The sequence below is a fragment of the Phascolarctos cinereus genome, unplaced genomic scaffold (assembly GCF_003287225.1).
Source record: "Phascolarctos cinereus isolate Bilbo 61053 unplaced genomic scaffold, phaCin_HiC Scaffold_1;HRSCAF=81, whole genome shotgun sequence".
Lineage (NCBI taxonomy): Eukaryota > Metazoa > Chordata > Mammalia > Diprotodontia > Phascolarctidae > Phascolarctos > Phascolarctos cinereus.
In genome coordinates this window covers 44,552,928-44,574,268 of record NW_027555514.1, presented here as the reverse complement: position 1 = coordinate 44,574,268, position 21,341 = coordinate 44,552,928, and the positions used below count along the sequence as shown (strand labels likewise).

Below are 21,341 nucleotides of genomic sequence, written 5' to 3'. Positions count from 1 at the left end.
TTGCGTGGGATGCTTGAAGGGACGTTAGAGGTCCAAACCCCTAATTCTGCAGATGAAGAAACAGAGGCCCAGGGAGGTTAAGTTACTAGCTCGAGGTCATCCAGGTAGTGACCGTGGTGGAATCTGAACCTAGACTCAGAAAAGGTCTCGTTCAATACAGCGGAGTTTTTTCCATCCCCCGTTAAGATTCTCTCGGTGGGAGAAGCTGAACATCCAACAGCCTTCCCGGTTGCCAGGAGCAACGGCGGGACACCGCCTTCCGGCCCCAGCCAATCAGAAACGAGACTGCTGGCCCAATGAGCGCTTCGGCCTGCTTCCGGCGTTCAGCGCGCTGCCCCGGCGACGGGCCGGACGATTCCAAACGGGGAGGGGGAGGCAGCGAGACCCCGAGTCATAAGCTAAAAAAAAAAAAGAACCGCGGAATCTCCCCGTGTCTCCTCCCCCCGCTCATCTCGGAGAGTGGGTCAGCCTGAGGAGCGCCGGGGGTCGCCGCAAGCGGAAGCGCCGCGAATTTCCAGGAGCCCGGGGCTTCCGCGTCCCGGTCGCTGCTCTCAGGGAGCAGGCGGTTCTCCTGACGAAGCCATCAGGGGAGACGGCGGGCTCGGGTTCGTTTCTCCCCCTCTGCGGAGCGCTGCGGTCGGGCTGGGGGGCCGTGCGAGGCGGCAGGCGGAAGTCGGCCGTCTCTGCCGCCGCCTCCCGCGCGCCTCTGCCAACGGTTCTGGCGCAGCCTGCGCGAGGCGTGTCGTGCGCGCTCTCCGGCGCCACCGCCGCCTTTCTTCCCCCTCGCGGGCGCCTCCTTCCTGCTGCCGCGCCACCGCCGCCTTTCTTCCCCCTCGCGGGCCCTTTCCTCCCAGGTCCTGCACCACCTCCTCCGTTCTTCCCTCTCGGGGATCACATCCTTCAAGCTCCTGCCCTGCTCTTTATCTGCACTCCTCCCTCCACCTGTTCATCTACATCCCCCCACCTTTTCCCTGCTTAACAGTCTTTGGAATTTCTCGGGTGCTGTTTCTCCACGTACTTCTTTCAAAGCTCTTTTCCAAGGCTGTCTCCTCCTCCCTGGAACGTCAGTAGTTCACTTCCAAACAATTTATATTAAATAGGTCTCATACGTTCCAGGTTCATAGATTTTTAGCTAGGACTTCAATAATTAGTTCAACTCCCTAATTTTACAAATGAGGAGACCCAGAGATGTTAACTGACTTGCCGCAAGGTTACACAGGTAGTAAATGGCAGAGCAGATACTGAATTCCGAGTTCTAGGGTTCTCAGTGCTGACCCCCATGCATCCATCTGCCTTAAGTCGAATGGCCAGAAAGAGAGTTGTGATGCTAACAGCTCTCCCAGACTTGTAGATTCATAGGCTCATATAGATCTAGCGCTGATAGAAACTTCAGCTGGGTCATTTTACAATGAAGAAACTGAGGCCCAGAGATTGTCCTCCCACAGTGACATAGGGTCACTTAGAGAATATATGCAGAGGCTGTATTTGAAGCTCTGTCTTTTGACTCTAAAGTCAGTGCTCTGTCCACTCTACTTCACAGGAACTAAAGCTGGAAGAAATTTTAAATATCATGTAAGTCAGCTGTTTTGTTTTACATTTGAGGAAATTGAGGTCCAGAGTGAGGCAGAGACAAAATCTTACAATTCGAAACTGGACGGGGAGTATTAGACATTTTCTAGTCCAGTCTCTTCATTTTTCATCTACATTTGAAGGCCCAGACTAGGTAGGGGACTTGCCCAAGGTCACATAAGTAGTAAATAAAAGGGTGGTGATTTGAACGCTGGTTCTCCAACTTTAAAACTAGTCTTTTTCCCTGGACACTAGCTAGCCTGCCAGATTTCTATAGTGATTTAAGGTTTGTGAAAGTATATTCTATCAACACCAAGAGGTAGATAGTATGAGTATTTTATCATTCCCATTTTAGAGATGATGAAACTGAGACCTGGAATCCTTGTGTCTTGCCTAAGGCCACACAGCTTTAAAGAAGACCTGTAGTTGAAGGAACGTAGGATTTGTAGTCAGAAGACCTGAGTTCTGTTTCTGGCACTTCTACTTACTGATTGCTTAATCCTGAACAATCTGTAGGACTCCTTCCTCCTGTGTAAAAGGAGAGGATCCAAGCAGATAATCTGTAAGTTGCAGTCTCTCTCTAAATCCTGAAATGGTGATTGTTTGCTCTTGACTGGGGTTTTAGAATTGGGCAAAACACAGGATGTAGCAGCTTGTCTGGTGGATGCTTTATAACTGTTTTTGATTTCCTCTTTATTTACTTCAGTGATCTTTAAGTTCATATTTTTACTTAGGTATTTTGAGAGTTTTTTTTTTAAATTCACATCACCTATAAATGCGTTTGGAGCCTTTTTTAACCTGTAGACCTATTTTAAAAAATTAGTAACAAGATATTTTGTCCTTTTTTCAATCCTGCTTACCTCTAGTGATCTTATTTTTCTTGTCATACTGATATTTGTTTTCTAGTTGGGATTTTGATACTTGGAACTAAATTCTTGTGTATTTGTTTCATTGTTAATTCTTGTTTTCATTAATGCTACACAATTGGCCAGTTTCTTTTTAATACATTTCCTAGATGATACTTTTCATACAGTTTTTCTTTGAAAATCACCATCGGTAATTTGTTGCAGCTTACTTAAACCTGCCATGAGGTGGTCCATTTACCTTTGGGGTATGCACCATGTTGATTTCTTTGGCTCCTGAGATGTTTGCAGGTATATAGAATCACTTGGAATATGTTGATGTTAAAAAAGATGCATGTGTGTTAGGTAGCAGCTTGCAATCATTGAAAGCTGCACAGAGAAACTGCACAATTTCTCAGGAAATGAAAGGAAGTTTCAGCTAATTCAGTCATTTATTAAGTACCTAACAAATGTCAGGCATCTGGGATACAAAGATACAAATGAAACAATCCCTGCCCTTAGGGATTTACATTCTGTAGAGGGAGACATATACACATCGATATATTTAAAATAAATAGAAGGTAACTTTTGGGGGGAGGCACTAGTAGCTGGAAGGGCTTTCTTACTTCTCTTCCATTTCTCTCTTTTTACTGGCTACTTGCCTACTACCTACAGACATGCCCAAGTTTCCTGCATCCTTCAAAAACCCTCACTTGGTCCTTCCCTGTTATCTGTCAGACTATATCTTGCTTCACTTTTGTGGCTAAACTCCTTGAGAAGGCCATCTGTAATAGGTGCTTTCACTTCCTCCTTCTTTTCACAATTTTTATTCTTATGTTTTATTTTTTCCAGTTACATATAAAAACAATTTCTAATGTTTGTTTTTTTAAAATTTTGATTCTCTCCCTCTGTCCTCTCCTCACTCTCTGAGAAGGCAAGCAATTTTATATAGATTATACATGTTCAGTAATGCAAAACATATTTCTATATTAGCCATGTTGCAAAAGAAGACACAGGCCAAAAAAAACCACCACCACCACCACCACCACCACAACAACAAAACCAAACCAAAACCAAAACAAAAACCCAAGAAAAATAAAGTAAAAAGGTATGCTTCAGTCTGCATTCAGACTCCATTGGCTCTTTCTCTGGAGGTGCATAGCATTTTTCCATCATAAGTCCTTTAGAACTGTCCTGGATCATTGTGTTGCTGAGAATAGCTAAGTCATTCACCATTGATCGTCATATAGTATTGCTGTTACTGTGTATAGTGTTCTCTTGGTTCTGCTTACTTCATTCTGCATCAGTTCATGTAAGTCTTTCCAGGTTTTTCTGAGAGCATCCTGCTCACTATTTCTTATAGCCCAATAGTGCTTCATCACAATCATATTCCACAACTTGTTCAGCCATTCCCCAATTGATGGATATCCCTTTGATTTCCAATTCTTTGCCACCACAGAAAGAGCTGCTATAAATATTTTTGTACAGATAGGCCCTTTCCCTTTTCTTTGATTTCTTTGGGATACAAACCTAGTAGTGGTATTGCCTGGTCAAAGGCTCTGCAGTTTTATAGCCCTTTGGGCATAGTTCCAAATTGCTCTCCAGAATGGTTGGAACCATCATGAACTTTCTTCTTAATTCTTCTCAGTCTGGCTTCAGACTTCATCATTCAACTAAAACTTCTCCCTTCAAAGTTCCCAGTGATCTCTTAATTGCCAAATCTAGTGGCCTTTGCTCAGTCCTCATATTCTTGACCTCTCTGTAGCCTCTGACACTCAATCACCATCTTCTCCTGGATACTGTCAGCTAGATTTTGTTCTCTTCAGGTTCTTTTACTTGTCTGGCAGCTCCTTCTCAGTCTCTTTTGTTGGGTTGTCATCTAGGTGATAACTGCTAAACGTAGGTGTCCTAGGTCCTCTTCCCTTCTCCCTTTGTCGTACTCTCTTTCTTGGTGATTTTCTCAGCTCCCGTGAATTTAGTTATCCCTTGGATTTGTTCATCCAGCCCTGACCTCTCTTCTGACTCCTAGTCTCACTCTCCATTTCCTGTTGGGTATTTGGAACTGGATGTCTCTCTTAAACTCAACATGTCCAAAATTGGACTTATTTTTTCCCCAAACCTTCCCTTGTTTCCTAACTTCTTTATAACTGTTGAGGGCACCACCATGTTCCTAGCTACCCAGGCTTGAAATCTAGGCATCATCCCCAACTGGTCCCTCTCTATCACCCTCCCCCCCATCCAGTCTGTTGCCAAATCTGCTTTTGTAACAGCTCTCCATTTTACAGATGTGCCCCCTTCTCTCCTCTGACACTGCCACCTCCTGTTACAGGCCCTCATCACTTCATACCTGGATTATTGCAATAGCTGCTGCAGGGTCTGCCTGCTTCAAGGCTCCCCTCACTCCAGTCCATCTTCCACTCAGCCAACAGAGTGATCTTCCTGCAGCACAGCTCTGACCAACCGTGTTACCCCCACCTCCTTAGTCAATGAGTGTCTCCCTGTCACCTCTAGGGTGACATCAAAGCCTCTGCTGGACTCTTAAAGCCCTTGGCAACTCTCCCCCTTCCTACCTTTCCAGGCTTCTTACACTTTCCTCTCTTCCTTCTACCATGCAGTGCTGTGACATTGACTTCCTTGCTCTTTCTCACAGAAGATGTTCCTGCCAACTCAGTTCATTTTCATCAGGTGTCCTCTGTGTCCCAGAAAGTTACGTTTTGGGACAGAATGGAACAGAATAGCCTTTATGAGGTGCTTACTGTATGCCGAACACTTTGCTAAACACTGGCTCAGCACACAAATAGCAAAGGGAGACAGCGCCTGCTGTCAGTGACCTCAGAGTCAGGATTAATCAGGGGGAACAAACATGCATAGAAGAGTTCCACTGCAGGGCCCATGTGATCCTTAAGGTGTAGTGGCAGATCGAAGGGCGAGGCCCAGGTAGCTTTTCTGGGAACTGGGAGAGTCAGGTTGGCATGTCTGAGGGGGCAGAGATTGGATTAGGGTAGTTCAGGAAGAGACACTGATTGAAATCTCTGCACGAGCAGGCAGGGATGGATTGTGATCTGCCTTACAAATATCATTACATAATGTTTTCCCCCAGACCATCCCTCATCCACACTTCCTTATGACTGTCAGTTAATGAAGCATTCTACGAACATTTGTTAAGCATCTACCACGTATCATGTTCTGTGCTGTGCTCTGGGAACATAAATCAATTTGTTATGCAGTCTCTTCTTGCAAAAGCTTCTGCTTCAAAGGAGAAGACATAAACTTTCGGCGCTTGAAACTGAACTAAGACTTTTGGGACACCTATAAAAGGCTACACAGAATAAATACATGCAGATAAGTACAAAACGGTTACATACAGACTGGTTGGGAGATGGGGAAGGACTTTGTTGATCTGGGTTCTGAAAGCAGAGAGGGATACCGTTGCTCTAGTTCCCCAGGTTCTCCCAACCTCAGGGCTCCTTGATTCTTCACTCACACATAGTCGTAATGTTCATGTTGATTAGCCCGGTAGGACATGTATATAATCTGGAACTAGACAGATGGTGGTGGTACGGACTCAGAACAATTTCAGGTATATATTTTGATATAATTTTTTAGGCTGATAAGTGTGTGATCCAAAAAGTCTGGAGACCACTGGCCTAAAGGACATTGGTTACATTTGAAGACTGAAAGTAAGACTGTTACTTAAACAATTTATTTTAAGACTTAATGAACTGCATTCAGAAAGCCTCATGTTGGTTTAGCAATGGACTTTATAACATTCTGTTCTAGACTCACATTGTGCTTAAAAAAAAAGGAAGGCCTTATTGTTTGACATATGAAGGTTTGCTTTTTTTTTTTTGAAGAATGAGTATGATCGTAAGGTTTCTTTTATATATTAAATGTGATTGTGATCTTTATGAATTTGGAAAATTATATATCGTTTCTTTTTCATTTTTTAGTCCACAGAGATGAAACTGAGGAGGCTATAGCTCACCTTTAAGATGGAGAACTTTATTCTTTATGAAGAGATCGGGAGAGGAAGCAAGACTGTTGTTTATAAAGGCCGAAGGAAAGGCACGATTAATTTTGTAGCCATTCTTTGTACTGATAAATGCAAAAGACCTGAAATAACCAACTGGGTAAGTAAAGCGTCTTGCTTGGCCTTCCTGGAAATACACAGCTATAAATTGTGATGCAAAGATATAATAAATCATTTCTAATTAAATTGATGTCATTGAATTTAATCAGCCTGTACTTTATAGGGATAGGGATGTAAATTTTGTTGAGGAGCACTTAGCTTTAGAAAAAAAATCAAGTGAGAATCAGTAAATTGGGTAACTAAGAGTAAATTAATTTTTTTTAAAGGGAGAAATATTTATCCACTTCATTACTTTTTAAATTAGATCATAAAACATTACTCACATGGATCAATGATCTCATTGACTTGGGAATTCCTTCCAACAGAACATTACATTTTATTAAATAGGCATAACCAATAATGCAAGTATGCTTCATTTTCATATTGTAGTCAGTTAAGAGTGATAGGAACATTAAGGGGTAAGAGAGACATGTTCAGGGCTAGGAAACAAAAGGAGAAGAAGAATGGAGAATGGGACAAGAAGACCAAAGGATCAGAGACAGCCAGTGTCCCTCGCCCATCCCATACCTTATCTGTGTTATTTCAGCCTTTTATTCAGAAACCTACAGAGGGCATCTGTTGAGAGCGAGGCACGTGTTAGATACTGTGTCCTCCCGTGGACTTTCATAAATTGGCAGATTTTTCTAGTTCCTCAGAATTCTCTGTGTTCTGGACAGATTCTGCCTATTTTAAGCAGCCTTGATCCTTACAGAATCTTAGAATTGAAAAGAGCTCAGCCATCATGTAATAAAACCTATGCCTGCATCGTAGTCTTTTTTCTGACATCCTGGACAAAGTCATTCTGCTTCTGCTTCATGATCCATAATGAAGACATTGAGGAGGTAGGAGCCCTCTGCCTCTTGAGGCGGCCTCCATCTTTTTGGAATAGTTCTGATTTGGGGGAAATTTTCCCTTATGTTGAGCCTAAATCTCTGTAACTTGTATTCCTTTGCTCCTAGTTCTGTCCTCTGGGGCCACACAGAACAAATCTCATCCATCTTCCTTCACATATTTGAAGACGGTTGTGCCTCCTAAACCTTCTCTCCCCTAGGCTTAACAAATGAGCTCCTTTTGCTGATCTTTGAATAGCATGGTTCCCAATCCCCTCACCCTCCTGTCCTGGTCACCCTTCTCTGGGTATGCTTCTGCGGTAGTGTCCTTACTGGAAAGTCATAGGGTGCCTAGCACTCAACACTACTCCAGACAGAGTCGTACCAGGGTAGAGTCCTGCATTTCTAGCGTGCACTCTCTTTTCCTGAGGGCACCACTCTTCATTGTACAAGTAACGTACAATGATCTTGAGATAGTCTGAATTAGAAATGTCAAGCTCCGCAGTGGCCTGAGCCAGATTAAAATGTAGTTGAGGAAAGTTGAACAAAATAAATAAAAATATGGTACAGCATAGATTCTGTTAACTGGTGGTTTTCTAAGTCAGTATGCAGCCTACCGGGTCCGTTTCTGTTGGAGTTTGACCCCAGTGTTCTAGATGATTATAGATGTTTTATCTTTTTGTGGCATTTGCAGAATCTTCATAGTTTTAAAGTCATCTTTTTTTTTCATGCCTGACATCTAGTTATTCAGGTTCCTTCCTATTATTGGATATTGACAAATTAACTGTTGTATCTTGTGGATCTTCTGGTTTTCTTCACTTGAACTTTTTTTTAAAGGATCCTTTTTCTTTCCTTTTTTCCCCACTTAATAGCATATATAAAGATAGAGTTCAACATTCATTTTTGTAAGATTTTGAGTTCCAAATTTTTTTCCTCCCTCCCTTCCCTTCCCCCACCCTAAGACAGCAAGCAATCTGATATATGTTATACATGTATAATCATATTAAATACATTTCCACATTAGTCATGTTGTGAAAGAAGAATCAGAACAAAAGTGAAAAACCACGAGACAGAAAAAGCAAAAAACAACAAAAAAAGTGAAAATAGTTTGCTTCAACCAGCATTCAGACACCATAGTTCTTTCTCTGGATGTGGTTAGCATTTTCTGTCACAAATCTTTTGAAATGGTCATAGATCATTGTGTTGCTGAGAAAAGCTATCATAGTTAATCATCACACAATGTTGCTGTTACTGTGTACAATGTTCTCCTGGTTCTGCTCACTTCACTCAGCATCAGCTCATGTAAGTCTTTCCAGGTCTGAAATCAGCCTGCTCATCATTTCCTGTAGCACAATAATATTTCATTACATTCATACACCACAACTTGTTCAGCCATTCCCCATTAGATGGGCATTCCCTCAATTTCCAATTCTTTGCCACCACAAAAAGAGCTCTATAAATATTTTTGTACATGTACATGTACCTGTAGGTGAAGGAACTTTTTCTGATAATCTTTGATTTTAATAATAATATTAACTAGCATTTATATAGCACTTTAAAGTTTATAAAATGCTTTACAAATATTATCTTCTTTTATCCTCGTAATAACCTTTAGTCAGTTAGTGAACAAGAATTTTTTAAGTGCCTACTATGTACTGAGCACTAGGGGTACAGAGAAAGGCAAAAAACAGTCCCTACTCTCAAGGCTCTCACCTTTAATGTGAGAAACAATGTTCAAACACTTAAGACAAAAAGATAGATGCGGGATAAATTGGGGGTAGGGTCAGAGGGAAGGCACTGATTTTAAGGAGGCCTGGGAAAGGGTTCTTACAGCAGATGGGATTTTATCAGGAACTTGGAGGAAGCCAGGGAAGCCAAGAGGCAGAGGTGAGGAGGAAGAACATTCTAGGCATGGAGGACAACCAGTGAAAAGTCTTGGAATTGGGTGATGGAGCATTATGTTCAAGGAAGAGCAAGAATTCTAATGTTACTGGATCGCAGGGTATGTAGAGGCTAATTATATATAAGAATATTGAAAAAGTAGGAAAGGGCCAGGTTATGAGGGGCTTTAAAAGCCAAATGGAGGAGTTTATATTTGATCCTAGAAGTGATGGAGAACCTCTGGAATGATTGAGTTGGGGGGAGGGGTTGACATAGTTAGACTTGTGCTTAGGAAGATCAGTTTGACAGCTGAGTGAAGGATGGACTGGAGGGTGGAGACGCTGGAGGGTGGGAAAGCAAGCAGTACATCATTCCAATAGTCCAGGTGTTGGGTGAGAGGGGCCTGCACCCAGGGTGGTGGAAGTGGCAGTAGAGAGAAGTATATGAGAGAGGTAGAATTGGTATGACTTCATAACTTCTTGGATATGGAGGGGGGTGCCTAGAGAGAAGAGATAGGTGCTATTATTATCCCCATTACACAGAAGAGAAAAATGAGGCAGATGATAATTGACTCTCCTGGGTTATACAACTTGTAAGTTGTCAGAGGCTAAAGATTTGAATTCAGATCTTCTTAACTCCAGGTTGGACTTTTCTAGTTAGCCAAATTTTGTTGTATTTTTTATTTTTTTTGATTCTAATAAATTGTTCTTAAAATTATCTCTAGGCTTCTTGTGAGTTGTTGGCTCATTTAACGCCAACATTTAAGTAGATTTCTCTTTTAGAAAACCGAATGATTTAAAGAGATGTATCTTTGACTCTCTTATTCTCCTTATGTTGAATTATAGTGTAATCACTATTGTGTAGTGGGATAATATCGCCACCTGGTGGATTTTTGTGGTATTGTCAAAGACGACAATTTCTTTTCCTTTTTTTACAATTGTGGGCATGAATTTAATTCAGCAAACATTTAAGTGCCTACTATGCAGAAGGCATTGTTCACAGAAGTTAAGCAATACTTTCTTTTGCATGGGTAAACAACAGGTTTGTTATTTGTCCTTTTCACGGGTAAAGTTAAGGGGCATGAATCATCCTTTTCTCCATTTATATTTCCATTTTTTCTTGTAAATCCTTTAACTTAAAATGAAGGGTGCATGCCAGATTATTTCTAGAGTCCTTCATTCTTTGATGGTACGGTCCCTCCTCCTTTCATTTCTCTTTATTTGTATAGTTTCTCCTTTTTAGTCAGAATCAAATTCAGAGGAGCAATGATTTCATTTGATCCTCACTAAAAACTTGTGATGTAGCCACTAAAGGTATTATTATCTTCATTTTACTAGTGAGGAAGCTAAGGCTTCAAGTGGGCAGGGGGCTTGCCTGTGGTCACATGGTTATTAAGTGTTAGACAGGGTTTAAATCCAGGGCATGGATTCTAGGTCTGGTGTTCCTTCAGTGACACTATCCTGCCTCGCTTATTCTAAGCAGAGATTCTTAACCTGGAATCTCTGGATTCCTTTGGCAGGTGGCCATGGTTAGATTTCAGGGGGTTATTGAATGTGGATGCAAGGGAAATGACATCTTTATTTTCACTGATCCCCCACTGAAATTTAGCATTTCCTTCAATTATTTAAAACCGTTATCCTGAGAAGGGACTCATCAGCTTCACCAGACTGCCAGAAGGGATATGGCAGAAAAAAAGGTTAAGAAACCTTGTTCTAAAGGCAATGGGGAGCTCCTGAGGGTTTTTAGTGGTAGTGTCATATAGTCATTGTAATGAATTTGTTTTTTCCTCATAGAAGATTGTAGATCTGGAAATGCAGCGTCCAGGGGTGAAAAACAGAAAACTGGGCTCTGACACTTAATAGTTGCTGTCTAGAGAAAAGTACTTAATTTCTCAGCTTCCTCCTTTCTGAGAGAGACAGAGACAGAGACAGAGACAGAGAGGGACAGAGAGAGATAGGGAGAGAGAGAACATGATAGAATATTTGCCTGACAGAGTTGTTGAGAGAAAAGCTCTTTGTAAACCTGAAAATTTCCATATAAGTGAGGTAATATGTTTTGGTGGGGGGGAGTATTAAAGTGATGATTTTTTTTTCCCCGAGGCAACTGGGGTTAAGTGACTTGCCCAGGATCACACAGCTAGTGTCTGAGGTCACATCTGAACTCAGGTCCTCCTGACTTCAAGGCTGGAGCTCTACTGCGCCACCTAGCTGCCCCTAAAGTAATGGTTTTGACTATAGTTTTTAAAGCTATATGTTTATTTGGATCTAACACTCAATCGGCATGTAAGATGTTGTTATTTAAAAGCATATCTAAAAACTAGCACTTGCAACATATAAAAATTTAATTTGAATTTAAGATAAGAAACAAGTATTTGAAACTGTGTAATATAGTTTTCTTAAATTAGAGTAATTTTAAACCTTCAGCATTACTACATCATTAGATAAGTATGGAGAGCTTGGCTTTTTTCCTTTTTGGCTTTTTGTGATTATGACTAATAATACATATATATTTTATGTTAATGTGTTAATGAAAATGCTTAATAATAAAATACTTTCACGTGTATTAATTGATCATTAAAGCACTCTAGGTAGTAGGAACATGATGTAGTACAATGATGTCAAAGTCATATAGAAATGGACCCTGGTGGGGCACATATTGACATAGAAAACCACAAATTGATATTATTGATGGTCTGTAGTATTTTTACATATTGTTAAACATTTCTCAGTTATAGTTTAATCTGGTTTGGGCTGCACTCAGGAGTTTTGTGAGCCTCTTGTGGGCCACGAGTTTGACACCTTGGAAGGAACATGGCATCAGAGGTTTTTGGTTTGAGTCTTAGCCCTGCTTCTTACTGGCTGTGTGACCTTGGCCAAGTCACTTAGCTTTTATAGGCCTTTTCCCCACCTGTGGAAGGAGGGATTTGGATTAGAGAATCTCTAAGATTCCTTCCAGGTCAAAATCCATGATCCTAGGTCTGAAGCAGGTATTAAAGTAAGTAATTAAATAATATCATATTTCACTAGGAGTTTAAGGAAGGATGGTTATAATGCTTGAAAGACAAGGTTTTAAAAAATGATTTCACTCAAAATACAGTATCTTATTTTCAACTTATATTTTTATTTTAACTTGTATTTTAATTTTAACTTAATTTATATATATTATGTATATCATATGTTGTATATGTCATTATATTGTATATAATTTAACTTTAACTTATTTTTTTTATAGGTTCGCCTCACCAGTGAAATTAAACACAAGAATATAGTCACTTTCCATGAATGGTATGAGACGAGCAATCATCTCTGGCTTGTAGTAGAATTGTGCACAGGTAAGGAGTGTGAAGCAGGTGTTGTTAATGCAAACCTCTTGGGCATTTGAAAAAGCATTTGTCCTACATTTGTTTTCTTTTTGAAGTTTTACTGATGCCTTTTGCCTTTTGTATCTCAGCAGTTTCTCAATATTCTCATCCCCTGCACCAAGAACATTCCATTTTGACTAAGATAAACATTTAAGGAAAACTGACACCAGTAATTGTATTTGACAGTGTATGCCATCTTCCACACCTGTAGGCTCCTAGTTGTTGGAAAAGAGTAGAGGATCATCATGTGTTTTCTTTTACTTCTTATGTGTGTTAGTTTATCCAAAGAGCATGAAAAGTCTAGAGAAACAGATGTTGATATGCTGTTATTTGGGAGAGCCCTTCAGTTGATTTAAAGATTGTTACCCTCACAAAAGTCCTCCTTCTGAGTCTTACTGTGATGTAGAGGTGACCCTCAGTTCTTGACAGCTGTGCCATGGGAGTGGAAGCCATGGCAGATGCCAGAATGCTGGAAAGGCTCGCTTTCGGTATAGTTGTGTGGCCAACTGTGTTTACTGTCTGAGAAATAGCCTAGTAGGTATGCAGCGACTCGTTACCTATATGTACGATCATCATTATGTAATGAGATGGCTGGCCATGACAGTCTGTGAAACCTAGAACCTTACAATGTGGCTGTCAGTTCTGTGTGACATCCTTCTGTGACAGTAGTTTCGGGGTCACAGGAAAAGGGGTAAGGATACTGAGAACAATGCAGTTTTTAGGTTGACTAGAAAAAGCAGCTTAGCTGTTGGTAGTTTAAATGTGATGTTCTTGTCTAATTGCCAGTGAATCAGTACAGTAGAGGAAGAGCTGATTTATGTCAATATTGATCTTTCACCATAAATGAAAATAGAGGATTTGAGGAAGCTGTAAATAAGTGGGGGGAGGATTTACACGTCCTCCTAGGAGAGATGGAAAAGTTGGTTTTGCTGTATTTAAAGACAATAAGAAACATCATTTAATAGGCCAGTTGGTCATCTTGGCTCTCCTTGCTCATAATAAATATAAACAAAAAAACCACCACGAAGATAACTATAGCTGATGGGTCAGTATCCATTAAAGAGGATGGCAGTAGAGAAGTTCTATAAAAGGTCTTTATAAGATCTCTCCCTCCTCCTATTAACTCAACATATACCTTCATACTAAATGACTTCAGTAATATAAAAGTGTAAACATAGGGGAAGACAGTGAAAAAGTATGCTAGAAAGCATGGGCAAGTGTTAAGAAACAAGAGAAGCCAAAGGCCACAGGCCTGTATATCACAAATACTTTCTTCTAGAAGAAGGGTAGAACATGCTGGACATCAGAAACACTGAAACAACATCACAAAAAAGGAAATTAATTATATTCCAAGAGACAGCTGTTGACGTGAGAATCGTGTCAGAAACACTTGACTTGTTGGAGCAAAGATTAAGACAACACCAAATTAGAAAGATAAAGATGAAAGATAAGAAATGAAATTCGTTTCTTAAAGTTGAACTAGATATGATTTGAAGTTAATTGAGCTCTAATCCGACCTGTTTAAACAATTGATTAACGCTGATAAACAGGCAATGGATAGAGGAATGGATATCAGCATAGATGGTTAGGATTTCCTATGGAACTTTAACCAATGGAGCTCATTCACCACAGTGAAACCAAAAGAGCCGGGAAGCTGCCTTTGCTCCAGACAAGGAGGTGCTTGACTCTTTCATGGAGGATGGCCACTGCATATATTGCACTTGATCAGGGCTGTACTTCATGTACTACCCCAGGAAGTGGCAGTGACACTGCAGAAAGCATAGATGTTGAAAACAGCTGGGCAAGACAAAGATAAAGCTCATGAAAGGTCTGTGCTTGTGGCAGTGTTTAGGAGATTAAAGGGATTGATTCTCTAAAGATCTTAAAAGAAAGGCAGATAACTCACCAGCTTGGGGAAAAAAATCATGGCTGGTATTACTCAAAAACTTAAATGGATCTGTGATTTTATTGACCAAGGTATTCCCTCCAGTGGTGCAGATCCCATGCATCCATCCTTACCTGTCCTGTGCCACTCTTGTTTAGTCGTTTCCTACCAATAAGTCCTCTACCTTCTGAGGCACGTATATGGAGGATGCTGGGTCTTTGCAGTTGTGTCCACCCAATTTACACCGACCACCCTCTTGGGGAGTGTAGGGGTAGCTTTCCTGGACTTTGGCTCACTGTTTGGAAACCATTGCTGTTGAACAGGAGTTCTTAGCCATTTTTGTAGCATGAACCCCTTTGACAGTATGGCAAAGCCTATGGACCTTTTGTTAGGATAATGTTTTTCAATCTTTAAAACAAAATGGGGGCAGCTAGGTGGCACAGTGGATAGAGCATCGGCCCTGAAGTCAGGAGGACCTGAGTTCAAATCTGGCCTCACACCAAACACTTGACACTTACTAGCTGTGTGACCCTGGGCAAGTCACTTGACCCCAATTGCCTAAAAAAACAAAACAAAACAAAATGCATAGCATTACAAAAGATATCAATTACATTGAAATAAAGATGTAATTTTTTTTTCTCATCTAAGTTTATTTATCCTTTACCTCCAGGGGTCCCTGGTCCCCAGCTTAAGAACCCCTTCTTTAGAGCACAGTACTATAGATAAAAGAATCCCAGCTCCTCAGTACTAGTGGGTGACTGAGCCCCTCCTCAACAATTCTTCATTGTGGAGGCTCGTCATATTTATTAGCTACAGAGGTTCTACATTTATGGATTACTCTTGTGGTTCCAATAGGGAAAGATGACTTTTTATCACTCCATATCTTAACACTTTGAAATAATATAAATGCATTTTTATCACATAGTTTTAATGTAGTGTATTAATATGTACACATTGTTTACTATTTTGTGTCTAATTTTTGTAGCCATTTTTTTCTATGTGAACTGCATTGAGAGCCACAAGTAAAAGTCATTGTTCTTTCATTCTGCTTGATTATTTAGTAGAGATGATCCTTATGCGTTTATTGTAGGTGGTTCCTTAGAACTGGTCATTGCTCAAGATGAACACCTGCCTGAAGATGCAGTGAGAGAATTTGGGCTCGACTTGGTGACCGGGTTACATCATCTTCATAAACTTGGAATTCTCTTCTGTGATCTTTCTCCTGGGAAGGTAATTGAATCATTGGCTACGTTATGCTTTTGAGTTAATATGTACGGTCTAATCATCTCTCAAAGGTATTTTGTTAATTTAGGCTAAAGTTCGGTACCTTAAGTCATTGCTGTAGGATATAGCAAAATATAGGCTGTAGAATATAGTAGGATGGGGAAAAATCATAGAATATTTTAAAATTCCTTTGGATTAAAGTAATCTAAAATTAAATACAGTGCTGTATATTATTAGCTTCCCATTCAGATTGCTATTAAAACCTGAAGGAAATCTTTCCTTTCAGAGATCCTTGAGTAACATTACTTGCAACTTTTTTTAAATTTAAATTTTATTTTTATTTTCAGTTTCAGATTCTTTCCCCTCCCCTGCCGACTATTGACAAGGCAAGAACTGCAATACCCATTATACATATGAAGTCATACAAAACATATTTTTGTATTAGCCATGTTCTGGGAAAAAAAACCCAAACAAACAAGAAAAATAAAAAGGAAAAAATATGTTTAAATCTACATTCAGAGTCCATAAGTTCTCGTTCTGGAGGTGAATAGCATTTTTCATTGTGAGATCTTTGGGATTGTGGTAGATCAGAATATTCATCAAAGTTACCAAATCCTTCACAGTTGGTTATCTTTACAATATTGCTGTTACTGTATAAATTGTTCTTGTGGTTCTGCCCATTTCACTTTGCATCAGTTCATATAAGTTTTATCAGATTTGTTCTGAAACCATCCATTTTATCATTTCTTATAACACAATAGTATCCCATCATATTCATATACCACAACTTGTTCAGACATTCCCTAGTTGATGGGAATCCCCTCAATTTCCATTTCTTTGCCACTATGAAAGATCTGCTATGAATATTTTTGTACGTATGGGTCCTTTTCCTTTTTCTTTGATTTCTTGTAGTACTGCTGGGTCGAAGGGTGTGTAGTTTTATAGCCTTTTGGGTATAGTTCAAAATTGTTCTCCACAATGGTTGCACTGGTTCATGATTCCGTCAGTTCATTCATGTACCTGTTTTCCCACATTCCCTCTAGCATTGTCATTTTCTTTTCCTGTCATCGTAGCCAATCTACTAGGTGTGAGATGGCACCTCAGAGCTGTTTTAATTTGCATTTCTCTAATCATTAGTGATTTAGAGCATTTTTATATGACTTTTGATAGCTTTGATATCGTCTTCTGAAAACTGCCTGTTCAAATCCCTTGACTATCAAGTGGTGAATGGCCATTATTCTTATAAATTTAGCTCAGTTCCCTATATATTTGAGAAATGAGACCTTATCAGAGAAACTTACTACAAAGATTTTTTCCCACAATTTTCTACTTCTAATTTTGACTCTGTTGGTTTTGTTTCCACAAAACCTTTTAAATTTGATGTGATCAAAATTATCTATCTTACCTCCTGTAAACCTCTCTGTCTTTTATTTGGTCTTGGACTTTTCCCCATCCATACATATGATAGGTAATTTCTTCCCTGCTCCTCTAATTTGCTTTCATTACCCTTTATATTTAAAGGGTGTTTTTGAGCTTATGTTGGAATGTGGTGTGAGATGTCAGTCTGTACCTAGTTTCTCCCAGATTGCTTTCCAGTTTTCCCAGCAGTTTTTATCAAATAGTGGATTCTTGCTTCAGTTGCTAGGATCTTTGGGTTTATCACTTATTGTCACTTTTAAATTAGGACATAAATGATTGGCTTAATCATTCAATAAAAGAAGAGAATTTTAGCTACTAAAGTACTGGTGTCTGTTGTATAGCACTTTTTTTAGGGGTAAAGTGAAATTATGTGTCTGTTATTACCTATGGTATACTAAGAGGAGTTGAGCATGTTATTGGTCAGAGTTATTATTTCTTTCCAAAGTAAGCCATTTTCAACCTTTGTCAACATAAGCTGGTTGGTTGTCCATTCTGGAAGAGGACCAAAATGACATCACTATGTTGGAGTCAAAGTATAATGTGCCTGTGGCTTATCAGACTAATGTGAGCTTGGGAGGCAGTTAGGGAAAAAGGAAAAGGACTTACATGTTTTAAAATATTTATAGCAGCTCTCTTTGTGGTGGCAAAGAACTGGAAATTGAGAGGATGCCCATTAATTGGGAAATGACTGAATAGGTTGTGGTATATGATTGTGATGGAATACTACCGTGCTATAAGAAATGATAGGCTGGTTGGTTTTGGAAAAGCTTGGGAAGACATATATGAACTGATGCAAAGTGAAGTGAGCAGAACAAAGAGAATGTTTTAGACAGTACCAGCAATCTTGTTCTCTAAGAACAACTTTGAATGACTAAGTCATTTTTAGTATTGTAAATACTCAAATCAACTACAAAGGACCTATGAAAGAAGATGCTATTTATCTCCAGAGAAAGAACTGATAAATAGAAGTATGTATAGCATGGTTTTATACACACACACACACACACACACACACACACACACGCATATTTCTCTAGGGTGGGATGGGGTGGGGTAGGATGGAAGGTACAAAAGCTCACTGAAGAAAATAATTCCTTAAAAACTAGAATTGGGCACCTGGGAGCTGCACTCACTTGGGTGTGAGCTCATTCCTCCTCACTCACAGCCACAGCCCATCACTGAGTTGGGTCAGCACAACTGGGCCTGGCTTCCCATGACAGCAGAGGGTCCTTTAACTTTCCCCTGATCCACTGTTTGACCCCCAGACTGTCTGTGAGGTACACGTTCTTCAAGCTGAGGCTGCTCCTCCTGGCCCAGCTCCCAGAGCCTCCTGGAGGTGTTTGTACTTCAGGTAGGCCGAACCTCTGCCCCTGGAGGTGGGGTCTTTCCTGAGGTCCTCCCTAGTTGTCTTAGGAGAGTGACTGCTTTACCCCTACTTCTAATGATTTCTGCTGCTCAAAGTTCACGCTGAGCAGATGTTTTGTCTTGTTTGTGGGAGAAATTTGGAGAGTTGGTATTTCCTCTCTCATTCTGCTGTCTTCCTTGGTAGTTATTTTTGCATTATTGTCTTCTGAGTTTATGTCTTGGTCTTTCCTGCCACCATAGTAGCTTTATATGGTCAAATTCTTTTTTTTTTGGTGGTTGTTGTCTGCTCATTTTTCTTTTTTTTTTTGGCAAGACAATTGGGGTTAAGTGACTTGCCCAGGGTCACACAGCTAGTACGTGTCAAGTGTCTGATCTGAAACTGATTTGAACTCAGGTCCTCCTGACTCCAGGGCTGGTGCTCTATCCACTGTGCCACCTAGCTGCCCCTGTCTACTCATTTTTCCAGCTATTTCTTGACTTTAAACTTTATGTTAAACTTGGGCTCTGCTCACCCAGGGGTGGAGAGGCGCTGTCCTAAGCTTCAGGCTTTTTTGTGCTATTTTGAGAGCTAGTTCTGGGGCTTTGCAAGTTTTTGGTGCTTCCAAGGTGGGGGGATCCTGGAAGAGATTTGGTCATTGTTCTCCTGGTCTGTGCTCTGGTCTTTACTAAAGAAGGGCCCCGGGTTTCCTGCAGATGCATGCACTAGCAGTCCTCTCTGCTTTGGTACTGTGTCTAGGGCCCCTGCTCCCTTGTAACTGACCCTCCAATGCTTCTCTCCACCCTGGAACTGTGACCCAGAACTGCATATGGGCAGTAGAGTTGCTAGTCAGCTCCAGCTGTACTCAGTGCTACAAAAGGGTCCCCTGTGCTATCTTTCTGAGTTATCCAACCACCCTGCCATCTCTAGGCTGAGAGGTCCCAACACTGAGGCTGCCGCTGCTCCTGTGTATATGGACTCCAGACATATCTCTGCCAGACTTCCACCTCTGTTTTGCAGACTTCATCTGCAGCCTCCTAAGTTTTCTTAGGCCAGCAAAACATCTTACCCCAACTTTTTGTTGGCTCTACCTCTCCAAAATTTGATCTGGGGCATTATTTTAAAGTTGTTTGGAGAGCAATGTTGGGAGAGCCTGGCTGGGAGGCTGCCCCTAATCTGCCATTTTGGCTCCCTCAGCAGTTTCTGTCTATATAAAACATATTTGTTGTAAAGAATACACTGTTTAATTCCACGTTGGAATTAGCACATCAACAAATGAAGATTATGAATATTCTAATTTTCACAATCTTGTGAGCAGACAAAAAATCCATTTATATACAAGATCAAAGTGATTTCCAGTGCAGTAAAAACCTTGATTTAGAACAGTGAAATCTGGATAACCAGTCACTAGATAACATTTGTATGTATGCAGGTACCGAGGCAGAGATTTGCCTTGTACAGTAGATAAATATTCATTGCTAAGTGACTGATAAGAATTGAACTCAGATTAAAAAGGCATTAGGGAGTTATCTTCAAAGGAGTTGGTAATTGATAATTTGTCATTTAAAGCCTTGGTGAATGTTTTAAAGAAAGAGCTAGGATATCTTGGGGTGCTTTTTATGAAACTTGGAATGTTTTTATTGGGTGATGGAGAGCCCGATGGATACTCTCACTTGAATAGGTCTGTTATCAGAATCTTGGGCCCCTTGAATTGTGAAATATATGTTCAAGTTTAAAACTATAAGCCTTTTATTGGCTACAGCAGCCACCCCAGGGAAGAAGAGTAACACATTTGCAATTTTAAAGTCCTATTTATATTTTTATTGTCTAAAGAGATCACCTTAGTGAAAACAAATGATACCCATCACGAAATTATTAGTCCCCACGAATAGCTGAGTTTAACAGATATTTTGTATTGTGGCAAATATGCAGGCTTATCTGTTCAGTAACTATTTGAGTGCCAACTGTAGGCAAAGCACTTCCCTAGATGTTTAAAATCCTTTTTTGAGGTATTAAATATAAGTTCCTATGTCTGCTAACCCTTTTATTTTGAAATATAAAAGGAATCCTAATTGATTAATTTGGAGATTCTTATTCCCTGAATTAGGCAGCTAGGTGGCACAGTAGATAGAGTACCAGGCCTGGAGTCAGGAAGATGAGGCTTCCTGTGTTCAAATCTGACCACAGACATTTACTAGTGATGTGACCCTGGACAAGTCACTTAATCCTGTTTGCCTCAGTTTTTCTCATCTGTAAAATTGGCTGAAGAATGAAATGGCAAACCACTCTAGTATCTCTGCCAAGAAGACCCCAAATGGGGTCAGGAAGAGTCAGACACGACTGAAACAGCTCAGCAACAACAAAAATTCCCTGATCTGGACGTTCTTTAGCTGCCATAGAGAACACAAAATATTTAAAGTGTGATCATGTCTGGCTTTGTAACTGAGAGGGAATTCTTTAAGTAGGCATAGCATGCCAGTATATCGATGCAAATTTTAATATGCCCATAATTTGAATATGTGTGAGGCACCAGCACTGTGAGCTTCTGTGTGCATGATGGACACTTCGTCAATGTTGTTCCTGGTTCTAGTGACTTTACTGAGTCAGTTTTTGTATGTTAGCTCTGGGATGTACAAGAAAGTGATGCCTGGTGTCATGGATAAGAGCATGTGTCCCTGCTGCTCACGTGGGCAAGGTGGCAGTGAGGCCTTAGTCCATCCCTAAGAAAACCTGAGAATTACTTTCCTCTTTGCTGCTGTAGCTTCCAGTGAAACGAGACATTTGAATAGTTAATCTTTTTGTACTGAGTTTTAAAAACTACTGGATTCATTCCACTCTGCCTCTGGTTTTCTTTTTTTT

The 21,341-nt window shown here is 40.3% G+C and overlaps 1 protein-coding gene across 14 annotated transcripts in view; it reads left to right on the top strand.

Annotated features, from left to right (window-relative positions):
• The first annotated feature begins 316 nt into the window (after positions 1–316).
• ULK4 (unc-51 like kinase 4) overlaps positions 317–21,341 on the top strand; it is a 651,508-nt gene continuing 630,483 nt past the window's right edge. For 4 of the 14 annotated variants that reach the window (XM_078151680.1, XM_020987361.2, XM_078151694.1 and 1 more), the window contains exons 1-4: positions 318–605; positions 6,362–6,541; positions 12,483–12,582; positions 15,588–15,727. In XM_078151680.1, coding sequence (XP_078007806.1) covers positions 6,404–6,541; positions 12,483–12,582; positions 15,588–15,727 — 378 coding nt within the window. In that variant the 5' untranslated portion in view covers positions 318–605; positions 6,362–6,403. Of the gene's footprint in view, positions 606–1,924; positions 2,132–2,639; positions 2,724–5,511; positions 6,092–6,361; positions 6,542–12,482; positions 12,583–15,587; positions 15,728–21,341 lie in introns of all 14 variants that reach the window. The other 10 variants (XM_020987362.2, XM_020987360.2, XM_078151685.1 and 7 more) reach the window with 7 other exon arrangements.